The following is a 25,814-nucleotide window of genomic DNA, read 5'->3' as shown; positions in this document are numbered from 1 at the left end:
TGTGTTAGCTTCCCAGCCCACCACTTTGTCCACACAAATGGGAAGGAGGAGAAAATTCTTAAGTCAGTCAGCTATCTACATCATATAATACAGTCCTCAAACCACCCAGTTTTAAAAGTAACAGTTCAGGTTGAGTTAAGTGAGATGAATCCTACCCATAATGTTTGGAGTTACCTGTAAATTAGTATTTAAGCTATGTAGAGTTACAATAGTTAAAGCCTGGGCATAAACCTCAGCTCTTGACTTCAAGCATTGAGTTTTGCCATTTGACCTCTCATCAGTTCCTTTGGAAAGTTAATCTGAGAAAACAGGTGCTTTTCTAAAAATAGAGAATCATACAATAAATATTTTGATTTAGAAAGAATCCACAAGGATCATTGAAGTCCAGCTCCTGGCCCTGCACAGCACCATGCCCAGGAGTCACACCTTGTGCCTGAAAGCATTGTCCAAATGCTTCTTGAACTCTGCCAGGCTTGGTGCTGTGACTTTTCTGGGGAGCCTGTTCCAGTGCCCAGCCACCCTCTGGGTGAAGAACCTTTTCTTGAAACCCAACCCAAACCTCATCTGACACAGATTCAGGCCATTCCCTTGGTCCCTCACTGGTCAGCCCAGAAAAGAGATCAGTGCCTGTCCCCCCTCTTCCCGTCATGAGGAAGCTCTGAACTGCCATGAGGTCTCCTTCCTGTCTGCAAAACACTTTTATTTCAGAAGGTAGAAGGGTGTTTTTGAGACAAATCAACAAGTAAAGGTTGGGGAAAAAACTTCTGGTGGTATTTGTCCCTCTGGGCACACTCTGCTTTGGAAAGCACAGGAAATGAACAGTTACTACAGCTGAACTGGGCAGGGCATAAATATCCTTTGTGCTCCAAACAAATTTGCCTTACTTCACTAAGCACAACACAAAGCTCATGTGAAACTCTGAAAGCTGTCTTAAAAAGAGAAGAGGCAATGTCCCTCAAACATTTACAGGTGCAGAAAATGTGACTGTTCTGTGCACGATTGCACTTTAAATCAGAAATCATTGCAGAGAATGCAAAATGAATTCTGTATGAACCTTCTAAAATAAATGAACCTTAATTTCTTTTGTATCTTTTAAAGGTCAAATGCTGCAAATACTGGCCAGATGACACGGAGATATATAAAGACATTAAAGTTACCCTAATAGAAACAGAGCTGCTGGCTGAATACGTGATTCGAACATTTGCTGTAGAAAAGGTAAGTTTCCAAATTCAGTTTTCTTAAATACATTGGTATCTGCCAAAGTAACTTACATGCAGATTCAACAAGGGAAAGTTAAATCTTTTGACTGACATCCTGGGTTTATAGGTTTTTTGGGTAAACTACTACCGCCCTCTTATGGTAATCTGTGTTTTTCTTCTTCAAATGCAGCAGCTGTGCTGTGCTGTGCTTTTCATCACTGTTGGCCCCTGCCTGAGTTAGAAAAAGTGATGTTCCTTGCCTAGGAGAAATCGAAACCTCCCTCCCAGCAATCAATTGAAAAACAGATTTGTGCTGCTTTCCCATCTTACATTCCCCACAATCATTTTCTGTCTGTACCAGAGGCCGCATGCAGCATTATTCAGAAGTCTGTGGTGGAGAATGCAGTTTTCTGTTGGGCCAGGGTGTGCCTGGTCTGCAGAGACAGAGCTGTAACAAATTACTGTTCTTCTCAAGGCAATTTCCCTTTTCACAGGAATCCATCCTTACATGGAGAGTTCCAGCCTGTGTGTTGTATTACTGTTTGTTAGAGTAATGCCACACATTTGTCTGATGCTTTGTAGCCTGTAGAACTTGCAGCTCCCCAGCTGCAATAGATGGAAAACATAGAAATAACAAATAAGGCACTCACTGAAAGTGGGAACAGGCAGGGTCAGTCAGTGGTGAAGTGTACCATGCATTTTGTGTCAACTCAGCAGTTTCATTCAGAATTCATTAAAGAACAGAAAGGTTTTAATTGTATGTATCAGGACCCATTTGAGTTGCAGAACACCAAGGAAAGAGCCTCCTTGGTAAGACTAGATATTCCTAATAGCATACCAAAGTAATGCTCCATCACCACGAGTAGATTTTCAACTAATTAGCTTAGAAAGCTTATTTTGATTTGCAGTACCCATGATTTATTGGCTCTGTCTAATGATGAAATAGTATTCATATATGGGTTTGAAGAACATAATATTTAGCATCAAAGAATCCTGCACCCAGGTACCTGAAACTGCCAAAATGACTACCCACAAGGTTTCTGTACACATGTCCAGAGTAACAAAGGAATTAGGGTTTTTTCCTGCTTTATTCTTCAATCTAATACTTAAATATGCTTCTCTTTTTAAGACAGCAACCTGAGGGTAATGATAATAGAATTACGTGGTTTGAATGAATTGAAATATTGTATCATGTTTACCACTATACATATTGTAGACTGAATTCACTCAAGCCTGTTGTTTCCTTGCATTTAGGTATTTTTAATAAACAGATGAGAAACGTTGGCTACACTTTGAAGTAGATGAAGCACTGGTTGATTTCTATTCTGCAAATTTTAAGCTCATGCTTTGATGTTAGCTTTTCGCTTCTTAACTGGGACTGAAGAAAAGACCTAGAGGATTTTACAGTTGAACATAACCAAACTGTCTTGAATAAGTGCATTAGAACAGATAGAGATAAAAGGCACTAAACATTTTATTTCTTTTTAAAAATCTCCATCTGAAAAGATTTCATTTAGACACTGCTTTTTAATAGTTGGTAGTTTTTCAGTAAGCCTCTAAAAGCAGTGTCACTGTAGCTTGAGTAAAGTACATTTGTTTTTACTCTATTTTCCATATTTTTTAACTCCTCCAATGTTACTGGAACATCAAGTCTGTACATTTCTTTCACCATAATTCTCTCAAGTTTATATTTTTGATGTACCGAGATTGCTACTTTTCACCTTCCCTAAGTCAAGGTGCATGATGAGACAGAGAGCACCCTAACCAAACAGGCAGATAATGCTAATAGAAAGGTGGTTTGTAACACTTAACACTGGAGCCTCCATTCCAAAGGACTTGCAGATTTCACTAAAACAGCAGCTTCAGTAATTCAGCAGGAAAAAATTGCAGAGTTCTGTGTCTTAGGTGGCCTAACCCCCTGTGTCAGGGTGACTTCTGGGGACAACATGTGAAGTCCTGAATGATTATGAGCTGCAAGGGTGGAGTTAAGAAAACTGGCCTTGTCCATTATGGCAGATGAGGAGGAGGGGTAAGGAAGATCTAATTGCAGCCTCAGGTTCTTCATAGATGTTCAGAAAATCGGAGGAATCAAATTCTCCAAGACCTTTAGTCCCTTCTGACTGTCCTTTCTGTTTGTTGATGAGCATCTGCTCATTAAGTGCAATTTAGAAGTTGATTTGCTTGAAGATAAATTGATCACATACTTCAGTTTTGTTGGGTTTTTTTTGATGGATATTGAGTAGTAGGGGAATAATGCTGAGAAAATTGAAGCCAAAAGTGCAGTCTGATTTTGAAGACTGTTTCCTAGATATGCTTTGCATTGTGTGAACAAGCAGTTCCTTTGGAGCAGTTCCTTTACAGCACAACAGTTAATGCAGATGAATAAGTCATACATGAATAGTAAAATACAGCAGCAGCATAAGTTTTTGTAGAATTTTTTAACATCCTAGGTTTAGCAGTGTACAGCATTTTCTGTTTGTTTCAGCTCTATAGTCTTTCCCAGATGAGCATATGCTTTTATGATTCATGCAGTTGTGTGCTATTTTGGGTTTAGAAACCAGCAGGAAAGCTAGATATAAAAATCACTCCTTTGTAGATATAATAAGAAAACTCATTATAAAAGTATCCTATATGCAAAACCTTTCCTAACTATCTGTTAAAAATGACAGACAGAAATTCAGTCAGCCTGACAGACAGCCTGTTCACAACTAAGGCAGAGGATGTACAGGACATAACATGATCAGTGCAGCAGCCAGGCACATTGCTTTGGAGGGGCAGTTTGGTTTTTTTAAATTGTTTGAAAATCTCAGCTGTATACTGCATGAAGAATTTGTATGGGATACTCACTTCAGTCCTCAGCTTGTATAGTCATGGCATTGCTTTTTTCTGTGGGATCTTTGTTTCTTTGGGGGTCATGGACAGTTGTTACAAGCAATATAAAAGTGTTTGAGGCACTACCTTCACCTAAGCAGAGCTATTTGCAGAGTTGAAGGCCTTGCTTACAGTAGAAGAGATGCACTAACACACTCTAAAATCCCCAGAGAGCAGGGACCAAATTGTATTCAGATGTGTTTGCTAGACTGTCTTAAAATGCAAGTTGTTTTGTCTATTCCTGGATTTCATTATGTTTTAAAATTGGTTTTTAGGATATAAGGTCATATCTGTTTAAAGGGTGTGATCTCCTCAGTCCTCACCACTGCCTCATATGCTCTTAATCCTCTCCCTTGCCTGTGTTTTTGTGTCTGTTTTCAGGGGAGATGAGATATTCCTCTGAGCAGATGCCCTGTCTCCACAGACCCCCAGCCGAGCTGTCAGAGCATCAAAGGCTCCAACATACACTAAGTCCTCTCTAGTCCTGTAGCACTGGAATGTCCAAAATTTCTCCACCACTGAAAATCCCAGACTAATGCATAATAGCAATAAATTAGGAAGCTTATATTACTTATTATTCAAAGAGAATAAAATCTTTTATGTGCAAACTGGCTCAAGACAGGAAATACATTTTGAAGTAGAAAAGCTGTAAACTACCAGTTACTAATATTTTTGACATTTAGTCCAGCCTAGACATGATATGCCATAATTTTGCTATTCGTTTATGAGCTCTGTATGATGGCCTCCAGTTTGTGGATTTCTAATGAGAATAAAATACTGGCAGCTGCATTTTGAGATGGGGAAGGGAAAATACAAGCAGTAAGAAAATAAAACTTAGCACACACTCTTCTCATATCCAGACTGCTCCCCAAAGTCACATGGGAAATTACTTACACAATCAGCTTCTCATTCATACTTGTCTCACTATATCCATGTCCTTGTAGATTGTGGCAAATCACCTGAACAGTGAGCATGTGGAGGGCTACAAACACAGCCCCTATGATTGAAGGTGCAAAAAGGTTTCCTATTATTCAGCTTCTTCTTTCAGACCAATGAAGGGGACAAATGAAAATTATGCTGAAGCTGTAGTGTCCTGAAGTCAGCAGCAAAACCCCTGTGGAGGACAGTAGGGAAAAAAAGGTCATCAGTACTCTGTGTACAGCCTTGCTGCTGACCTGTTCTGTGATCATGGCATGCATCTGAAGGCCACAGTTTGCAAAGCAGCCTAGTACTTAAATATAGAGATGAGCATTTCTCTTGTTGCTAAAAGTTTCTGACCAATCTAGTGCTTACTTACTTAATTTTGTTGGAAGGTTTTGAAACCTGTTAATACCTAACCTTTGAGCTTGCTCTGCTGCTATGAGGAAGCTCTCCAGCAGTCTGTACAGATTTTGTTTGTAGGGGGTGCTTCTCAGCAAGGCTCAGGCTTTTGAAGATTTCAACCCTTGTGTTTTCAACAGAGAGGTGCTCACGAGATTCGGGAGATACGTCAGTTCCACTTCACAGGCTGGCCAGACCATGGTGTCCCATACCATGCCACGGGCCTGCTGGGATTTGTACGGCAGGTCAAATCCAAGAGTCCACCCAATGCTGGGCCTCTGGTTGTTCACTGCAGGTAGGTAAAACAGAAACCTCTCTGCTGTGGTTTGCATTAAACTCAAGACCTGCTTTTACTTCTCCTTTACTGTGTATTCCCCACACAGGCTGCTGAAGCCACTGGAGGTTGTCTTGGTTTCAAAAGACAGGTGTTTGCTAAGGAAGGCAGGAGCCTCCCCTGAAATGGAAAATGTAAATCCCCTCCCCCCGCCTTTTCCGAGTTGCTATAAATTTTAAATTAAGGGGCTCTCAGGCAAAAAATATGGGAGCAGGGAATAACAGTTCTTTAATAGGGAAAAAATTAAAAGATAAACAATACAGTAAACTAAAACAACACTGACAGAGTCACAACACAACAACAACCTGACACCCTGTTGGTCAGGGTCTTGGTAGCAGTCCAATTTGAATTGTGGCTGCAGTCCTCCTGGAGTGTCAGGTGTGGTTCTTTTGGAGCAGGGATCCTGTAGAAAAAAGGTGTAGTCTTCCTCTGACGATACAGGGTCCTCTGGGAAATCCAGTGGAGAAAAGCAGTGCTGGTGTTCCAGAATCTTCACATTATATCTGGATAGAATGCTTGGCTCTCCCCTCTGGGCGGAGCATCTCACAATGGGATGCTATAGTTCTTATCAGTCATGCAGTGACATTCAATAGCCTGTTATCAGCAGATTTCTCCCCAGTTGTGGAAGAGATGAGGAAAACTGCCCACTTAACAGAAGACAACTGCCATACAGATGGTAAATAGAATACAATTGGTGACAATCCAGGACAGAGGTCTACTCAACCAATAACTTTAAACAAGAATACATATATTACATATATAAAAAACATATATAGAATACATACATGAGAGTAAAAAAGCTGGGTCTGAAGTTCTGCAAGTGCCCGGCTCAATTTCAGTAATCATCCAATTGATCAAGCACCTGTGAGATGAACCCTTACACCCTTTACATTTCCAATACACTGCTACACATTAACTGTGCTCTTTTTCTCCTTCAGTGCTGGTGCTGGCAGAACGGGATGCTTCATTGTCATTGACATCATGCTAGATATGGCAGAACGAGAGGGCGTCGTAGACATCTACAACTGCGTGAGAGAGCTTCGATCCCGCAGAGTTAACATGGTGCAGACCGAGGTATTGCTCATCTACTGAAATACTGCTTTGCAAGAAACAATTCTTTTTTAGCCCTTCTAGCCCATAAAGATAGAGCTTTGTAGTTGGCCCCCTCCAGAAAGCATTTTACTCAGTCACATGCAGAAAATAATCTCTGCAGAAACCTGAAGAACCCTTTCCCAAACAAGTGCAGAGTTATGCTTCACTGAAGGTTCACAATGTTTCTTAAAAATGGGGCAAATGGGGAATGTTTCCTCTCTAGGAAGGATTCATTCTGGAGTACATCTTCTTGAGGTTTAGTTTCACAATCGCACCTACAGAACCACCCAGAGGAATGAGGAAACCAGAACAAGTTTTGTTACAGAGTGTTACTGAGTTTTGTTACAGAGTGTTACTGCACTTCTCTAACTATTTGTAGTTAGTTTAAGCCAATCTTTATATATTCATTTCCTAATGAGTGGGATAAAGTTTTTTAAGCTGTGGTTGTTACTTCTGGTCTTGTTTCAGTGCTGGTAAACTGAAGAGTGAAGTAGCAACCATATTAGTTGCTATGTTTTATTTACCAAAATACTAATGGTCTATGCATCCCATGTCAGTAACTATCTATTTTAATTGCTTAACCAGGAACAGTATGTATTCATCCATGATGCTATCCTGGAAGCCTGTCTTTGTGGGGACACAACTATTCCAGCTTCTCAAGTTAGGTCTGCTTACTATGAAATGAATAAACTAGATCCTCAAACAAACTCAAGCCAGATCAAAGAGGAATTTAGGGTAAGTAGTGCCTTACATTGTCTAGAAACTGTAGAGTTTAGCTATAGTAAAGACTTCTGCTTAAGTTTTTATAGACATATGAATTTTGTAACAGGTCTATGAGGGAAAGATGGCAAAAAAAGGGAAAAATAACATGTCACTCATCTCTACTGAGTAATGCTGAATCATAAAATAATGCAGTGGGGTAGTAGTAAAATATTCATTTTACTCGAGGGGAGTATGTCAATCCTTCTGCTGTCCTTTCTCCGGAAGGCATGCTACTCCGCAGCTGTCTGTGAGGTTATTTTCCATAATCGTATGTTCCCAGGATTTCTCTGCTTCCAAAGGCTGCTGACTGTGATGTGTTTTCATTTCTCTGCATATTGATTCCCGCTGAAGCTGAATGCTGAGCTGATCTATTCTTAAATATTTTGGGTTGCTTTCAGTGCTGTGTTAATTTTTCCGTTGCATTGTTTACTCTCCTTGAAAGACTTTAAATATGGTGACTCCGACGCTGCGCGTTGAGGATTGCAGCATCGCGCTTTTGCCGCGGAACCACGAGAAGAATCGCTGCATGGATGTGCTGCCTCCAGACAGATGCCTGCCTTTCCTCATCACGATAGATGGGGAAAGCAGTAACTACATCAATGCTGCACTGATGGATGTAAGTCTGCACCACATCATTAATAATAAAAAGGCAATAAGCAGCCCTCCAAACTGAGCCGTGCTAGAAAATGGAGTCAGCCTAAGAAGGAAAACCTTCTGGCTTGTTTTGTTTCCCAGAAGCGTGGCACAAAATCTTTAAACTCCCAAGTACATTTAGGATCACACATATGTTATGTCACAGCCAAGGTTCCAAAGCCATGCTCAGAGAGCAATTCAGGGAGTTTTGATAAATTGAATGTGTCTGGATTTCTCCCTAGTGCTTGAATTTTTAACCATCTGGCCAGAAAAAAGAGTTACCTATTAAGAGATACAGGCAGTTAAATAGAATAATAAGGTTTGCAGCAATATTTCAGTTCCCTTTGTTTATAATTTAAACAGTAATTAACAAAAAAAATAATTGTCTGTCAACACAAGATAGTACACAAGCCATTACTTCAGCCTTCCTGTTTATTTCTGCTTGAATGAATGGTTCCTCTTCATGTGTGTGTGGAGTTTTTCCCCAAATGCATCTATGGCAATTCTAATCCTTGTAATAGAGTAACAGTAAAAAGACACTTAAACTGCTTTTACAGTCTGTAGATATTTATAGCCTATTTTTGACAATTTACAGCTATAATCATTACTGTTGTCAAACACATAAACAACAAGAAAAAAGAGGTTAGTAAGGAAGGAACACATTGTAAATGGCCTTTTTAAAAAGTGAAGCTAGGGTAATAACAGTTTATTGCAGTTTTTTTTTATTTCTTTCCTTCCAAGTTGTCAAAGCCTTTTCCTAAAATAAGCTGAAGTTCAAAACACTCCTGTGAAAATGTATCTTTGTGTTTATCTATGTAGAGAAACTGAGAACAGAAGTGTAATTGACTTGTCTAGCTTCTCACAGTAGGTCAATGACATTTCATATTAGAACAGAGCTGCCTTAATTTACGGTCTGTGATTGTGCCATTACATTGTCTTCTTTCCTGGAGACTTCAGTACTGTTTTGTTCCATTAATTAAGTAATGCTCAGAAAGACCATTACTTAATACTTGCGTTGAAGATGCTTCCCTTCTTCACTATTGAAACAACGGGCTACATGCAGATCTGTGTCTGGGCAAAAGGCTCCAGGGAGGAGGTGATGTGGGTTGCTTTCCACCTGAAGCATGCTTCTGCAGCATCCCTGCACTGATGGACAAGAGCAGACATTTGTCTCTAAACACTCAATCTCCAGCAAGCAGGATGAAGTGTTTCCCCCTGTCCACTTGAATCCATTGAGGTGTTGTTGAATCACCTCATGTAAGCCTTTCAGAGCTCACTTCAAGAAAAAGGGGTAGCAAACATAGTTTTCTTTATTCAGTATCAGAATGAGTTTGACAATAGTTTTCCCAAAAAGCCTTCTGAGAATCCTAATTGAGTGAATTATGGAGACCCCTTTGGACATCCTCTCATCTGCATGAAACTTCCAGCAAGGCAGGACCAGAAGGATAGAAAGCAAATGCCTAATGTAGGAGCAGCATCAGTACCTGCTGGTTGCCATGTGCTGAAACAAAGAACCAAAGTTTTGCATGTCTGCATCTGTACCCAAAACACAGTGGAATCATTTTCTGTGGTCTCCTCAGTGGCTTTCTGTGAAAGAATGATCATAGAATATCATGAGTTGGAAGGGACCCTTGTAAGGATCACTAAATCCCATAATTGCTAGGGTTGGAAGAGACCTCTGGAGATCCTGTGGTCTGACCCCTCCTGCCAAGCAGGGTCACCCTGAGCAGGTGACACGGGAACGTGTCCAGGTGGGTGTTGAATGTCTCCAGAGAGGGAGACTCCATGACCTCCCTAGGCAGCCTGTTCCAGTGCTCTGACACTTCAGTGTAAATAAATTCTTCCTCTCCTTCAGGCTGGAACTTCTTGTGTTTTAGCTTATGGCCATTGCTTCTTGTCCTTTCACTGGGCACCACCAAGAGGAGACTGGCCCTATCCTCTTGGCACCTCCCAAAGTCAAAGCCACCAAAGTCTAAATCCTGGCCTTGCACAGGACAGCCCCAGGAATCCAGCCACTTGCCTGCGGTAGCTGATCTGATTGGATCTCTGTTGTGGTGCAAATGGTTCAGTTCAAGGCATCTAGAGACTTCCCTGCCCTCCTTAATGAAGGCAGTGGCACCCCCTCCCAAAAATTGCCCCAGTATGGCCACGGTAGCTTTCAACACTCAGGAGGATGTAAGTGAAAATGCTGGTTTGAGATCCACAGTGGAAAAGTTCCAGCAAACAGCTCAGTCAATGACATACTCTGGTACTAAAAGAAACAAAGAGCACTGAAATTTGTCCCCTGGGTATCTTCACTGCTGTCAGATAGACCAGAATTTCAACAATATTTCTGAAGAATAACTAGATATTTCCTTTCACAGGCATCATTCAAATTTAGAGCTAAATGCAAACAGCCAAGATTAATCTGTCCATTAACAGCTCAAAACAAACCCGTTGCTCAGAATCTTGTAGGAGTTACATTGGAAGCAAAAGCCTCTGATGATTTTACTCTATGCCTGTGGCATGAAATATACTTTAAAAATGTAACATTTGCAGAAGTTATATCCTTCCTAAATGCAGTTTATTAACTTTGAAGCATATAAGATCTCAGGAAAGAGCTGAAAACAATATATTAATTATACAGAAAATAGAAATAATGCTTTCAGTCCTGAAGTTTTGGGGCTATGACTGACATTCTGCTAAATGGATTTTTCTCTCTTGCCATTCTTCTCATCATCTTGTTATTTCTTTGCAGAGCTACAAGCAACCATCAGCTTTTATAGTTACGCAGCATCCCTTACCAAATACTGTCAAAGATTTCTGGAGACTGGTCCTAGATTATCACTGCACTTCAGTAGTTATGTTGAATGATGTGGATCCTGCACAAGTAAGTCCAGAAAAATGCTTCATTTAAAAGAGGAGTGCTAGTGCCTCAGCATTACAGAACAGCTTTAGGATGTAATTAGTTGTTTTTAAAACAACATTAAACACACACTAAAACATTGATTTGTAGCTTGCAGATACTCATAGGGGAAGAGGAATAAATCAGACCATCAGCAGCTTCTCCTCCAAAATGTTAGTGCACACAGACATAAATGCATGCACCTGTTACTTATTTTAAGAGAACGTGTTTTGGGAAGGGCTGCTAAAACCCAAAAATTAAGGTTGTAGAATTCTGACTCAAGTCTGAAACATGCTATAGTGGCCAAAATCGTAACAGAAGCCAACAGCTATTCATTAGCCTGCCTGAAACAGGTCAATGACCTTGGTCTCCTTAGCAGGGAATAGGTGTTCCCAGTGTGAAAATCTGTGTTGAGTGTTGCACAAAATGATGTCATTAGCAAGGAGATAGGAACTAAACTAGGAGAGAGGAGCTAAAGATTGGAGACTAAGCATCCTTTGGAAAAGAGGGCAACGAAACGTGTAGGGGAATGTAATTACCTTACAAAAGAGTTGCACATGCGGAACATGTTGTTCAGAAAATTGGAAAACTGAACCTACTGGTTGGCAATTTAATCACTAGGATTAATCACTTAGTGTCCCAGAGCCTGGCTCACAACTGCACAATTCCAAGTTCTTACAAAGATAAAATTTCCTTAGTTCCAACAAACTGCACCAGCCCTCTGCTGGAATAATATGGTGGTAATCTGGATTGTTAATATGTAAATATTTGTTAATTATTTGTTAAGAGCAATTGTGATTTTTTAGAGCAGACTGCAGGTCATTTAATGATCAGAATCTTTTCAGCTTTGTTCGTTATTGCATATACTTAAAAAAATATTTCCTCTTCTTTTTAACATGTAGAATTGTTTTTAAAAGATACTGATCTTCTTTTGGTCTTCCAAAGGAACATGTAGGAATTCCACACACTCTTTTAAAGACTGAATTTCTGATTCTTAGCTCTTTGCTGTCTAAAGGGAGGAAAAACAGAAATGAAAGACAAAAACTTTTATTCATGAATCTAAGATTATTTTCTGAGTGAATAAGGAAAGACTCAAGGGAGACAGACTGTTAGGGACTGCTGAACAGAGTGTTTTTTAATTTGTTGGCTGTGTTTTGAATTTACAGTAGGGCATGCTATTCCAATCATGTATTAGCCTCAGAGGATTTTAAAGCTATTGGGATATGCAGTTAATGCACCTGCCTCTGCAGTATGTTAAACCTTTTACCTCTTAATGTGAGTAACAATCTTTTCATTAGGAATAAATCTCAAAACCCTCAGAGCAAACAGAAGTGGAGAGAGGGCAAAGCTTATTAAAAAAACACATTACATTCAGATTTATTAATAATTACTGTTATGATTATTATTTATGTATATATGAAGTGTTTACATTTCTGTTTAGATATTACCATTTATGTGGATTGTTGTGCTCTATTGGGAAATGAAATTCAACCCTTCACAGTGGCTCCGACTTGAAGAGAGTCGCTAGCATCACTTGCATGCAAAATGTGCAGACTTAAATGCTTTTGGTTTCTTTAGAACTTGAAAATCATAGCTTCCTAAAACAGCCCCAGCAAACAGCTCTGCTTATTATCATTTAAGCATTTTTCAGAGATCTGATAGAACTGTATTCCTATGTATTTGAAAGATGTGTACTAAACTGTGCACATGTTAAATGATCTGAGCACTGGCATTTGCAACCGTTGTATGCATTGCATTTTGCTATCCTGTACACCAGCATATTTCATAATAAAAATTCGTGTAAGATTTAGACAATATTTGGAAAGCAGTTGTCTCAGCAGACCACATCATACAGAGGGTTAAAAAAATGAAAATATATTTTCCTACTCGAAATTTCTGAGTTTAACTTGTTAAAGTGATACCCTGCAAATCAGACCCTGTTTTCTTTTTTAACTGGTGTAGTAAATGATTATGTTTTCCTAAAATGTAGTCATCTCTAAACAGCTTTGTTGAGGACTAAGTATTGTAAGAAATGCAAAACAACATCTGGAGTAAATGTGATTTGTCAGCTCAGCTCTGGATCACCAACAGCAATGCAGCAGAATGAAGACCACAGCTGTTTTACTGATTGAAATAAAAAGTTCCAAATATGACATCAATGCTTCTGCAAGCAAACCAAATTTCATGAGTTCATATTTCATTTTGGTGAATGCTTACAAAAGCTACATGCTCAAACTGCTCTAAATACCCCTGGCAAAAAAAAATCATTAAGATTTTTATGAAAAAAAAAAATAGGCAGATTCTAGCTTCAAAAACCTTCTTGCAAAGTGTTGATTCAATCTTTAAAGTATTAATACAGATGGTAATTGGTTCATGGATTAAGCCATTGTTATATTATTAGACACTAAAACCATGCATGATAATAGTAATTTTACTTTGTGATCTTTAGATACCTAGAAGTAATTTTTTCTGAGAACTGAAGAAAGCATAATTAATATTTTCAGGTGTCACTAATGAGATGAAATTAAGTAATTATTGAAAGTTTAAAGCAATGCTAATATTATCGGTCCAGGTGAAAAACATGCAAGTCCTGAGTTTTGTGAATTTATATATCTTTCCTAGCATAAATCACATGCAGTTTGAATTATTAGCAGCTGTTCAGGGCAGTTGGAGGTCCCAGGCCTCTGGTCTTTAGCCTCTGCTGTCTCCAAGATATGGCAATATTTGTCAGCCTCTCCCTCTCTTGTGATAATATATTGTAGAAGTAATGCTGAGTGTCAGAAGTATTTTACTCCAGGCACCAGACACTGAAAGTACAGCAGCAAGAACCAGCATGTTAGGTATATGGAAAGGCATTATGAAAGCAGAGTGCTCAAAACCAAACTTGGTGCATCGTGTGTTTTATAAAGATACTGTGCAAGAATTCCAGTAGTACATGTATGACAAATTCAAATACAGATGAGTATATTGAGGCAGCTTGAAATCCAAGGTGATTAACTGTGTTCTTTTTTGTCCGTGGTCTCCTATAGCTCTGTCCTCAGTACTGGCCAGAAAATGGAGTCCACCGGCACGGTCCTATTCAGGTGGAGTTTGTATCGGCTGACTTAGAAGAAGACATCATCAGCCGTATATTCCGAATTTATAATGCAGCCAGGGTAAGGATCTTATTTGCAAAACAATTTTGTCTCAGTACATGAGTTGAGTCTACTCAAATCATAAAAATGAAAGCTAAACTCACATAGAACCATTTTCATTTTTCAGCATATTTATTTGAAAGCAATGGCGCAATACTGAGTCACAGCACAATTACAGAGGATAAAAAAGACTTCTATGTATAATAAAAGTAAAAGAAAAAATTTAATACATATCTCAAGTGTGTTAAATGCAAATGAAATAAATGCAGCATTCAGATTGTATGATAGCCAAAAAATGCTGAAATCAGTGCTGTTTTCAATAGTTTGAAATTAGCCATCTTGTATATTTGTATCCTGTGTTATGTGAAGAAAGCTGTGCACCAGTTTATGTTAGTTATGTTTTTCAATAGCAATCCCAGCCTCTTAGTGAAGATCCTCTCCCAATAACCACACTTCATAACATATGTAACCACTTCAGAAGGGCAAGCAAGTTGTTCTTGTATCCAGCTTTTATGCTCCCATAAAGTTGACAGAAGACTAAACAAGGCATGTCTTTCAAGCTGAGTGGAAAAAAGATTCCACCACAGACCAGGTATCTGTTCCCATCCAGGGAGCCTTTGCAATGGACTCGTATCAGCCACCAAAAAGCTGTAGTTAGGAATAAGCAGCACTCCCTTCAGAAAAAAAATCAAGAACTTCCCTGGGACCCGTTAGCTCGCTGGACAGGGAAGGACACCAAAAACATGTTAATATCCAAACAGGGAAGCAGATTGTAAAGCTTCAAATACTTCCTTAATACTGTGAAGGCCTGGCATTTGCAGTAAATGCGGCAGTATAAAAAACACAGCCTCCAGCAGGCTGTGACCTTCAGCAAGCACTGGGTCTGGTTGCTTTGGGAAGAGGAGCCATCAGCTGAAAGAAACTGGACAGGAAATCAGTAGATTCCAGACTTTGACATAAAGCACACAAAACCAATTGGAGAGCACATCTAATGCCGCATCCAGTTTTGTTTATTCCCACATCATGTTAATCTTACATCCTCTCTATTAACTCTTACTCTACAGAATAAAATATAATGTCAGCGTTTCTGTGTGTTGTTCATTTTAGGAGTAGCACTAAAATGCCCTCACTTTGCACAGAAGTGGCAAACTCTAGACTACAAAACCAGTTTTCATGCGCATGTTTATTATGCCCTTTTCAAAGGACTGTAGTTTTCTGCCACTATCACTTGTTCTGTGCTCCTTTTTTATTTTAAATCACCATAAAGCAACTGTTCAGTAATGTTTCACCAGAGGGGTTCTGACTGCTGCAGTAGAACACAATAAAATAAAATGTAGTTAGATATTTTTTATAAGCCAGAAACATCTGAGGGTTCAATTTGGTTTTCTTAATGTTTCCTGCTTCAAAATATCTTGAGAGGGTTTGACCTTTCTTGTAAAAAAGGGACAGAAACACATAAACATTCTTATAAACACTGAAGCTTATATATGAAAACAGTATATAATTGAAGTTATGTTACAGCTGTCTTTCCTACCAAGTTCCTCCTATCTTATTAATTATTTGCTTGATTGTGCAGATGTACTATTGCTATATTTTAGCCTATTGTGTAACAGTCTGTTTAAAAACTCTTGTTCTAACAACTCCATTGAAAATTAAAAGTCATCAATCCTCAAGGGCAGTTGAAATTACATTAGCAGTTTGTCAGCAATCATCTGCTTGGACAAGTTCCCTTCCTGATGCAAATACCTGAATTTCGTGCCAAACAAATACCGTTACTTTTCCTGCTTTTGTCCGGATCCCTGCAGCCCCAGGACGGCTATCGGATGGTGCAGCAGTTCCAGTTCCTGGGGTGGCCCATGTACAGGGACACTCCTGTTTCTAAGCGCTCCTTCTTGAAGCTCATCCGTCAGGTGGACAAGTGGCAGGAGGAGTACAACGGGGGAGAGGGACGCACGGTTGTGCATTGCTTGTAAGTATGGAAACAGAAGAGAGGGATAAGGGAATACTGTCACAGAATTTGTGCCAGTCTTTAAAAGATTTGTAACGAGGTGAAGAGGCATCTATCTAATCTGGGGCTGAATAAATAATACAACTGCTCATTTAAAAGCTTCGAATGCAAGAGGAATTGTGTCATTTTAATGCAGATTCATGAGTTTCCCCATCTGTCCTTTGTTAAAGCCCTATGAAAAGATGATTGGTTCGAGTTAACTCTATTTTACATAAAAATGTCCAGTGACTCTTTCAAATGGGAAAGTTGCATACTTATTCACAGTAAATCAGAAATGTGCCTTCAGAGCAATGTACCTTTTATTTCTGCAGATAAGGACGATAGAAATAAGTAGTTTTGGGGGGGTGATTCATTTTCCAGGCATAAAGCACAGGAGTAAAAGTGGTGATAGACCAGTTACGATGATCCTGTAATTGCCTCACCTTTCTCTAATAATGGTATATTTTTTTGTCCTCCTCTGACTTTGTGCTCCACTCATGCAGACTCTCATTCACTCTGCCACCATCCTTCTTTTGGTACAGTTTAATACTTGTACGTGCTTTTGCCCTCAGAAGGACCTGATCTTTTGGGGCTGAGTCTTCAGTGGTTGAAGTTGTATTCATCTTCCTCTAAACATCTGTTTAAAGATGTTGCCATGATAGAAAAGGGACCTGCAAACAGGAAAACCATGTTCAGAAGTTGGGACCCTGTGTCAGAATGATGGAGGAAAATTTAAGAGTATATTAATGATTCCCACTATCACTGACCTTGAACAAGTCATTGCTCTTCAGTTTCCCCATCTGTAGTATGGGGATAATAATACTTTCATCAAAGGAGCATTGTGCAGTGTGATTAATTAATGTTTTGAGATCTTTAGCTGAAAAGACCCTTTTGAAGTGCAAATTACTGTTATCTCTGAGGTGGCTGATGATATTAAATAGTTGTACAACATCACACATGCGTCACTTCCAGGCAGTAAAGAAAGAAAAAGCTCTAATATAATCCTTTTAAATGACTTTATTTTAATTAAAATTCTCAAACAGTCCCACAATATCAGGCACTGTTTTGGCAGCAGAGAGCATTCTTTTCATAGTGCCTGGATGTGACAGATGTGCGACGTTGTATCTTCCTTTGAAAATCAACCATTTGCAAAGCTTGTTTGAAAGACCTGCTACCTAACTAGTCTGCACTCTGGTAATTATTAAGGTTTATTATTTTCAGTGAAGCACAGCCTAAAGATTCTGATTAGAATAAGTGTAGAAATAATGGGGCTTCCAGAAAGAAAGAGATTCTCTTGAAGATTAAAAATAACCAGGGATAAAGTATTATTAAATACTGTATTTGATCATGTATATGAACATTTGTGCCTGGCTTCTTTGTTAGCAATTCGCTTCAGGTTCTCATCCTCTGATAACTGTGGGTGGAGGGGGAATACATCTGCCTTTAGAAGCAGTCCTTGCCAGGCAGCCAGCCCCTCTTCCTCTGCCAGGAGCTGAGATAACCAGCCAGGGGGACATGGCAGCACCACCCAGTGCCATACCAAGTGCAGCCACCAGGACTCCCCCAAATGGGACTTCTGGTGCTTTTGCCGTTCCTCCGAAATGCCTTTGTGTCCAGCAGGAAAGCACCAGAATCTGGAATTAAAGAGCTCAAAGATTCGCTTTCTCTGTGGCATTTCCAGGCCTGATGCTCGTTGCAGCCATGTGTGTTTACCATGCAAAGCAGTGTTGAACTGAAACTAAAAGTACTTTATCCTTATTTTAGCATCCTCTTTGTGCTGTCTCCAGTGTTCACTGAAGGGTGGTGCTAAACTCAGCCATTCAACTGCCTCCAGGCTGTCAGCCTGCTGACTTCTGAATCATAGCTTTGAGATCTTTCAGCATGCCAATTCCAATTAAAAATCATGTTTTGCCTGGAGTTGGGCAGCCTTTGGAGCCAGAAATGTTCTGTGGTTTCTCCCTGCTGGAACTCTTGCCTTCTGGAGCCATCCCTGTTGCTGTACAAACTTGTGCCACAGAGTCCACTGTAACTGAGCCATTTTATCACTTTCGCTGCAGGAATGGAGGTGGCCGCAGTGGGACGTTTTGTGCAATCAGTATTGTTTGTGAAATGCTTCGACATCAGAGGGCTGTTGACGTGTTCCATGCTGTGAAGACACTGAGGAATAATAAGCCTAACATGGTGGACCTTCTGGTAGGAGCTTTTTAACTGCACCATTAAATAGAAAATGTTCTTTTTCTCAGAAGAGTCAGTAAGATTTCCAGGATTTGCAGTGGGAGTTGTTCACAAAGCAAGCGAGTCATTTTTAAAGGGGATAATGAAGTCACTTCACTTGTAAGAGTATTTTTACACTGCTTTCTTCCCAAGGAGACTTTGTCTCTGTTCGTTTGAATTTTTTAAGAGTTTTAAACTTTCAGATGAACATCCTTATTAATTTTCTGTTCTAGCAGGCTGAACCAAGTGGAGAGCAGCACTTGCATGGTTGAAATAATAGTTATGTAAAATTAAATGCCAGATTTTCAAATTATATATTTTATAAATAGCTTAATCGCCTAATATTTATCAAAGCCATGAATTTCAGTTTGACATCCAGAATATAGCATTTAATTATGGTTGCTCTATCTCATAGAAAGATTAAAGAAGTTCAGAAACAAGGGGCCATGTGCAATTATTTTCCTAGAGAGTGTTTTATGAGCTTTTTTCCTAAATGGAGAACTGCTGAAGTGCCAGCTGCTGTGCCAGAAGAGCTGCAGAACAGCTTAAACCAGCAGGTTCTTACACTCCAGTGTGTAGTTTTGTACTTGGAGATGGGTGTAGCTCGATGCCCTGTTCTGAAGCCTGGGCTATAAAAGACACTTTTACAACATCCTGCTGCAGAGGTGGCTGCTTAAGAGGCAGCTGCATTTGATTTAGTATCAGAGGCAGCAGGAAGCAGCATCTGGGCATTTTCAGGGATGTTAACCCAATCTGAGCCAGTTTTGCAAGCTCTGGTTAAACAAATTGGGGTCATTTCAGCAACTTTTCTGTAGCATGCCCAGGGTGAGGCAGGTGACATCTCACTGAGTTGGTCCAACCTCTTGTAATTTTAGGAGGGGACCCCCTTAGATGAGCTGAGTGTGGCACACACTGGAGAATAGGCAGAGAGAGCAGGACTTTGACACACAGGTGAAAGCAGGCAGGGAGGGATATCCCCCTCCCCATCACATGGATGGCTGTGCCTCCCCTCTCCTGTGGGAGGGTGGCTCCCACCACATTCCCCCATCACAGTGCTCTCTCCTAGCCTGCCTCTGAAGTCCCAAACCCTCCCCGAGGCCCAGCTCTGGCCAGACAGATGAAAAAAGGCCAGATGTTGTCAGCTGTGCAGAGCAAGGAGGGAGTTCATGAGCAGCACCAGCAGTGTGGAGCTGTAAGTCTTGTGTCAGTGAGAAACTATCAGACTTCCACTGTGATGGGAGGGAGCAGCTTGACTGGCTTCTTTTCCTCTCATTTATATCCTCTGGAGAAGAATCATCGTGGTGAGAACCATCCATTTTTATTTCCTAGATATTAAGAAAAATGTCCTTCTGCTTCATTCATGTAGTATAGTTTATACAGGGATTTGTCAGGCCTGCTGTTCTCCATCCTCCTAGAGCTTAAGCCCACAGAACTCTCTGATCTCTTATTCATTTATTTTACAGAAATAAAATGAAAATTACCAGTGTAGAAGTACAGTTAAAGAAAATGCTCTCTATAAATTCCCGTTTGTGAGAGTTCTCCAGGTATAGATTTGTCAGGCAATTGTCTCCATTTTTCAGCACAGAGTTTTTTTAAATCAAAAAAGCTAAACGTGTTATTTTAAATAAAAAATGTACCTTTTAGTAAATTGAGAGTGGTATTGGGAATGTCTGGAAGGCATAGAAAGGCCTTGTAGGGCCTTTTTTATTAGGAAATTTCAAAGCACTTGTGAAAGAGATCAGTATTGTTTTCCTTATTTTTACAGACAGAGAAATAAAGGGAAGGGACAACCAGGATTTTTTCCATTATCACATAATGCACTGACTGAGCAGAGTTAGAATGACATCTCTTCAGTTGTGGTCTGCCACCTTGCAGGAACAAATATTTGAATTAGCCAGGTTTCAATTTCTGTGTAAATTGCTTCATGGTAAAGGGAATTGGGAAACTTGAGTTCTTTTCCTGATCTTGTTACTGACTTTATCCTTTATGATTCTTCTTATATTAATGTGTCTTTGCCTCAGTTTCTCTACTGGAAAAAGAAGAACAGTAATATTCATCTACCTTGTAAAATTTTATGGTAAAAGATGAAATGCTCAAAATCATTACAATGTTTCACAAAAAACAATTTTAAGACTGCTTTATCAATACATGTCATGCACTTTCTGACTAGATAAAAGGCAGTCTTTACCATCCATACTTAGAGATTTATCTCAGTTTCACTGAAACCTTTGGTTTTCCTCCAAGTGTAAAAACCTGAATGCTACATCCCTACAGTATGGAAATCTAATAATTTGTTTTCAGCTGTCATACAAAGGGTAACACATGATATTGCAAAATATCTATTATGGAATGCCCAAAGCATTTGGTGATAAATGTTATTGGGCCTACCCACAGGTGTCCTAGAAAATAAACTTAAATATACCTCTCTGAAGCTAGCTAGTCTAAAGAGACTTTTAATATCCAGCATCAAGTGAATAATAAAAATGTACAAAGGACACCAGTGAGTGAACACAGTGGGAAATAAGGTATGTCTGCTCTTTAAGACAGGTATTCAGCTTACTGAAAATGACAGTTATACTGCTAGATCAGTAAATCAGCATAAAATGAGCATGGAAGAGTGGAAATGGATGAGTGGCTGATCTCTTGTTTTGATCTGTTATGTAGTTATAGAACAATTTCCATTTATTTAGAAACATATATGCAATAAAAGCAGAAAAGGAATTTACATAATACTCTGTTCTTTCTTTTCTTCTTTTTTTTTTTTATTCTTTTCTCATTCTGAAGAAGACACAAGCAGTTTATGGAACCTTGCAGGACTTTAAACCCTCACATACAGCTCACTCATCACTTAGGTTATTGTGCACCTAAGACTTGTCTTCTTAGGACATCACATTTCTCAACAAAAGAACTTCTAAATGATCCATGCTTGTTAATAGCTTTTTGATTTTATTAATAGTATATGGTCTTTTGCATGTAAAGTGGACTGACTCTCTTGTCAGCTAAAATGTGACCCAAAATCACAAGTTCAGGCCAAATGATTTAATCCTTTAAAATATTTGCTTCAGGGAAAAGAGAATATATCTGAAGATCTTACTACTCATGATGTTGGGCAAGGCTGAGTGCTGTCAGCTCATTAAATCTGTTGTTGTTCCTAAATGTCAATATGTGCTTAGTTATCCTTTATTAATCAAATAAAGTGCATAAGCAAAAGAGGCATTTCAGTAACAGAAATAGTTGTAAAACTGGCAGGTGTTTCCAAATTGAATTTTCAGAAGCCTGAGCCCTTAGATTCAGGGAACCTGCACTTACTATTTCCTTCAGCTTTTTCTTCATTTAAATATTTGTAGTATTTTTGAGTATTGAGAGTAGCAAGAATGGAAACAGGAGAGGGGTCTGTATGCACATAAAACTGGGAAGTCATCAGTGACTGCACCATTTAAAAGTTTCAGAGTAGACAAAGGTCAGTCAAATCTGTCCTCTCCATTCCATTGAAGATGTGAGAGGGGCCAAGGCATGATCTTTTGTCCCCAAAGATGCAGAGTGGGTTTGCATCCCTCAGGAAAGGGATTTATTTTCCTGGGACTCGATCTGTTTCCAAACAGCTACAAATAAAACCAGCAGGTCTGTGTTTCAAGCACAGGACTGGCACCTGAAAACTTAGGCTCTTCACAGTTCCTCTGCTACCCAGGCTAACTTGAGCATCACTGGAAGTTGCTAAAAATTAATTGGAATTAATCCAATTAATTTAGCTCAGGCCCCATCTCACAAGGCTATTGGGTTGGGTCTGGGCTGCAGATAGAGGACCAACAGTGAGTACTCTTGCCCTGATATGCAGCAAGTGTCTGAATGACATTAAAATAAAAGTTGCAGCCTGGGAAGTACTAAACACTGGGTCTATTTTAAGATAAATATTTCCAGGGAGGAATTTCAATAACTCCAATTCTCACAAAGTGCTACATGAGCATTATCACAGATGACAGAAGGGGTTGCAAGTCAATTTGCTTATGTGCAGTCAGTTTTTCTCATACAAGTGTATTACAGCAGCTAAATACTCATCTAACATGAGCAGTACCATAAGTTACTATGTATAGTGTCTATTGTCTGGTTAATATAAAGATTTTCTTATCTGAACATAAATTGGATTTGCCAACTGGCAACAGCTGATAGTAAATAATTTTAACAGGAGAGAAATATTGACCCCTTTTATTAAGTTTATTCAATAACTGACTTTGTGGTTTCCTTTTGATTTTTCAGGATCAATACAAATTCTGCTACGAAGTGGCTTTAGAATACTTGAATTCTGGCTGATTGTCTAAACAGCACAGACAGAGCTCCTCCTTTCACTACCACAAACAAAGCAAGTCACTTCATGATGTCTGTGTAAACGAGATGAAGACTTCTCAGTGTTATGCTTCTACTGCTTTGTATAATTGGCTCTTTTTAAGAGCCCCAAAAGATGTTTATAAAACCGCTTGCACTGCCCGATTCCCACTCCGAAGCTGCTGCTTGGCACCCCTGTGAGCCTACACCGAACCACGTGGCAGTCCTTGAACACCTTATTCATGCTCAGCCATTGATGTGGTGAAGCAGCATAGTCCTCTGGTAAATAAGAGAGCACAATTATATTCTTATGAAGGAATTTGTACTTTTTCTGTTACATTTTGTTGCCTGTGATTCTCAGTTATTGTCACAGCCTAGTGTACATTTCTGTTCTGTGGAGAATGCTGTCTGGCATTTTGATAATATATGATTTTAGTTATATTTGTATTCTAACACGTGCATAATAAACAAATCATATGTAGCTTATCTGAACTAACAGAAAGACATGTACCAAATCATGATAACTTTGTTGAGTTGTAATTTCTATCCACTTTGTACCATTTCATAGAGAGAATCTTGATAGAAATGCAGCTAAAAAATGCAAAAGACAGGATGCTCAGATTAATATATCCAAAGCTTTTTCATTTGTTTATATTGTAAATATTTTTTGATTTCATCAAATTATTTATTCATTAAAATGATTTTTTTTGGTGAAGCACAGTGAGTGACAATCATTTTTATTAAGCCCTGGAAATGCTTACTGTATGATAGTGTAAACATTTGTTTACCTTGTATGGATTCTCAGCTCAATAAATAATTACATACATGATAAAATTTTGTTTAATTTAATATCTCTTGGCATCTGAGTGCCTCCAACTAAGCCTCTTTTCTAGATTAAATCTAGTAAATACTGAACTACCTCCAGTGAGTGTTTATTGTGTGATCCAGTGTTGCTTCAGCCAATAGCGAGATCATAGATTCAAAGAATCATAGAATGGTTTGGGTTGGAAAGGACCTTAAAGATCATCTGGTTCCACCCCCCCTGCCAAGGGCTGGGACACCTTTCACTAGACCAGGTTGTTCAAAGCCCCATCCAGCCTGGCCTTGAACACTTTCAGGGATGGGGCATCCACAGCTTCTCTGGGCAACCTGTTCCAGTGGCTCACCACTCTGAATGTGAAAAACTCTTCCTAATATCTAATCTAAATCAGCTCTTTCTCAGTTTTAATCCATTCCCTCTTGTCCTGTCACTACGCACTCTTGTAAAAAGTCCATCTCCTTCTTTCTTGTAGGCTCCCTTCAGGTACTGAAGGGTTGCAATTAGGTGACCCTGAAACCTTCTTTTCTCCAGGCTGAGCAAACCAAATTCCCGTAGCCTTTGCTGGGATCCCTGGAGCTGGATGCAGCTCATCAGAGTGGAGTAGGATACGCTGTACCGGTATATGAAAGAGGTGAATTGCATGCTTAGAAATGCACAAATGCAGAACCTGAAAGATGCCCTGCTCTGAAGAAGAGATGGTGTTGTGCTTGGTCTTGTCACAGCAACCCTCTGCAGCCCTGGGCATTCCTTGCCATTCCCTCTGTGCCTGCTGCTGCTGCGGGAGGTGCTCTTGTTCTTGAGATGTATGACTGCTGTGAGGGGGATGTAATTCCTTCTGCTAAAGATGTTAAAGACACCAATACTAGAATGGCTGGTGGGAAAGTTACTCCAAAAATCATGAAACTGCTCCGTTAGTTGACCTGTTGTCAGTGGACAGGTTTACATCACGAAAGCTCCTGAGAATGGCTGTCCTGATCTTCCATGGTGTTTGGATGGTTCTCCTTTCTACAAAGCACTGACCATCTGAATATGATGAGAATTGCCTTTGTTGCAGCAACAAAGCAGTAGAAAGGGGGAATGAGTCAGCAATGGCTTGCTGAGCCATCTGCTGGAACCATAGAACATTTTTTTACCCAGAAGTTTCAAGGAGACATTGCAGGCAGAGCAACTGCTCAGTCCTTCCAAAGCTTTATGGGAAACCCAATTCAAGGATGTGGCCGACTGCACAGTATTTCAGCTCTTAAATGATCCTGCTAAGCCGTCTGGAATGGGAGCAGTATCCATATGAATGTATCAATCAACCTGATACATTTTGAGAAGCTCTAAATCTAACAGATCCAGCTTGGACAGAGTGACTCACAGCTTGTCAACTCCCAGTTCAAAACCACTCTAAAATTTAGATCTGAAGACACAAAGACAGGTTTGCTCTGCATCTGGAAAGCATCTCTTTTAAAGTGTAGCTGGCAGGTACAGGCCATTGCTATAAATTGAACAACAGTACTGAAAAACTTGGGAAATAAAATCCCAGTCCTGAGAAGAATGATGGTCCTTGGATAAACCTTGTAGCATTTCAGCCTGTTGCAGAATGTGCTCTTACTCATTTTAAAACCCTAGTGTTAGGAAACAAAATCCAAACCTCCAACATCATATTCCTCACAACCAGCTTGACAGGCCAGGTATGCCGGCCAAGCATGCTTCTTTGTAATAATTATGGGACCATAAAAAGTTGTGTTCTGTGATCTTTCCATTGAAATATGCATGGACACATCCAGTGTTTCAAAAAGCATAAGTAAGATATGTGTGCCAAAGGAGCCCTTGGACAGAAGGTGATGCTGGCAGTGTGATCCCAAACGTGAAATGCAGCAAGAATCATGGATTTCTCTCCCAAGTGTTAACCAGACATTATTTGAGCTGCTGCACTCGTGCAGACATACTTTGCACAGGTCAGCCTTGGGGGGCTGGGGCAAGGGGTCAAAGGAGAGGAGGAGGAAAGAGTTCTGCAGTGTTTCTTATTGTTTTACTGATATTAGTCTTTTTTCCCTAGTTCTTCTGACATAGAGTTTATGTTGCAGAGTCTGTCTGATGTTGTTCCAAAAGGCATTCTGCGAACTTCAGTGCTGTAAAACTGGAGCCAGCCAAAGAAAGCACAGCAAGCAGCTTTGTGTCCTCAATCTCATACTACAGCTATCAATCCATACAAATGAAACAAAAATCCAGGCTAAGGCAAAACAGTATTTGGCCAAG

At 39.7% G+C, this 25,814-nt stretch overlaps 1 protein-coding gene across 6 annotated transcripts in view; it reads left to right on the top strand.

Moving 5' to 3' along the window:
* The window catches only part of PTPRM (protein tyrosine phosphatase receptor type M), a 441,308-nt gene extending 417,724 nt beyond the window's left edge, over positions 1-23,584 (top strand). For all 6 annotated transcript variants that reach the window (XM_066561791.1, XM_066561798.1, XM_066561783.1 and 3 more), the window contains 10 exons: positions 1,099-1,215; positions 5,531-5,685; positions 6,663-6,798; positions 7,402-7,551; positions 8,021-8,194; positions 10,949-11,080; positions 14,125-14,250; positions 16,035-16,198; positions 18,274-18,409; positions 22,685-23,584. In XM_066561791.1, coding sequence (XP_066417888.1) covers positions 1,099-1,215; positions 5,531-5,685; positions 6,663-6,798; positions 7,402-7,551; positions 8,021-8,194; positions 10,949-11,080; positions 14,125-14,250; positions 16,035-16,198; positions 18,274-18,409; positions 22,685-22,738 — 1,344 coding nt within the window. In that variant the 3' untranslated portion in view covers positions 22,739-23,584. The remainder of the gene's footprint in view (positions 1-1,098; positions 1,216-5,530; positions 5,686-6,662; positions 6,799-7,401; positions 7,552-8,020; positions 8,195-10,948; positions 11,081-14,124; positions 14,251-16,034; positions 16,199-18,273; positions 18,410-22,684) is intronic.
* Positions 23,585-25,814: the final 2,230 nt, after the last annotated feature.

This window comes from Molothrus aeneus, chromosome 1 (genome assembly GCF_037042795.1).
Source record: "Molothrus aeneus isolate 106 chromosome 1, BPBGC_Maene_1.0, whole genome shotgun sequence".
Taxonomy (NCBI): Eukaryota; Metazoa; Chordata; class Aves; order Passeriformes; family Icteridae; genus Molothrus; species Molothrus aeneus.
The sequence above is the reverse complement of the archived record's forward strand: the minus strand, read 5'-3'. Positions and strand labels throughout refer to the sequence as shown.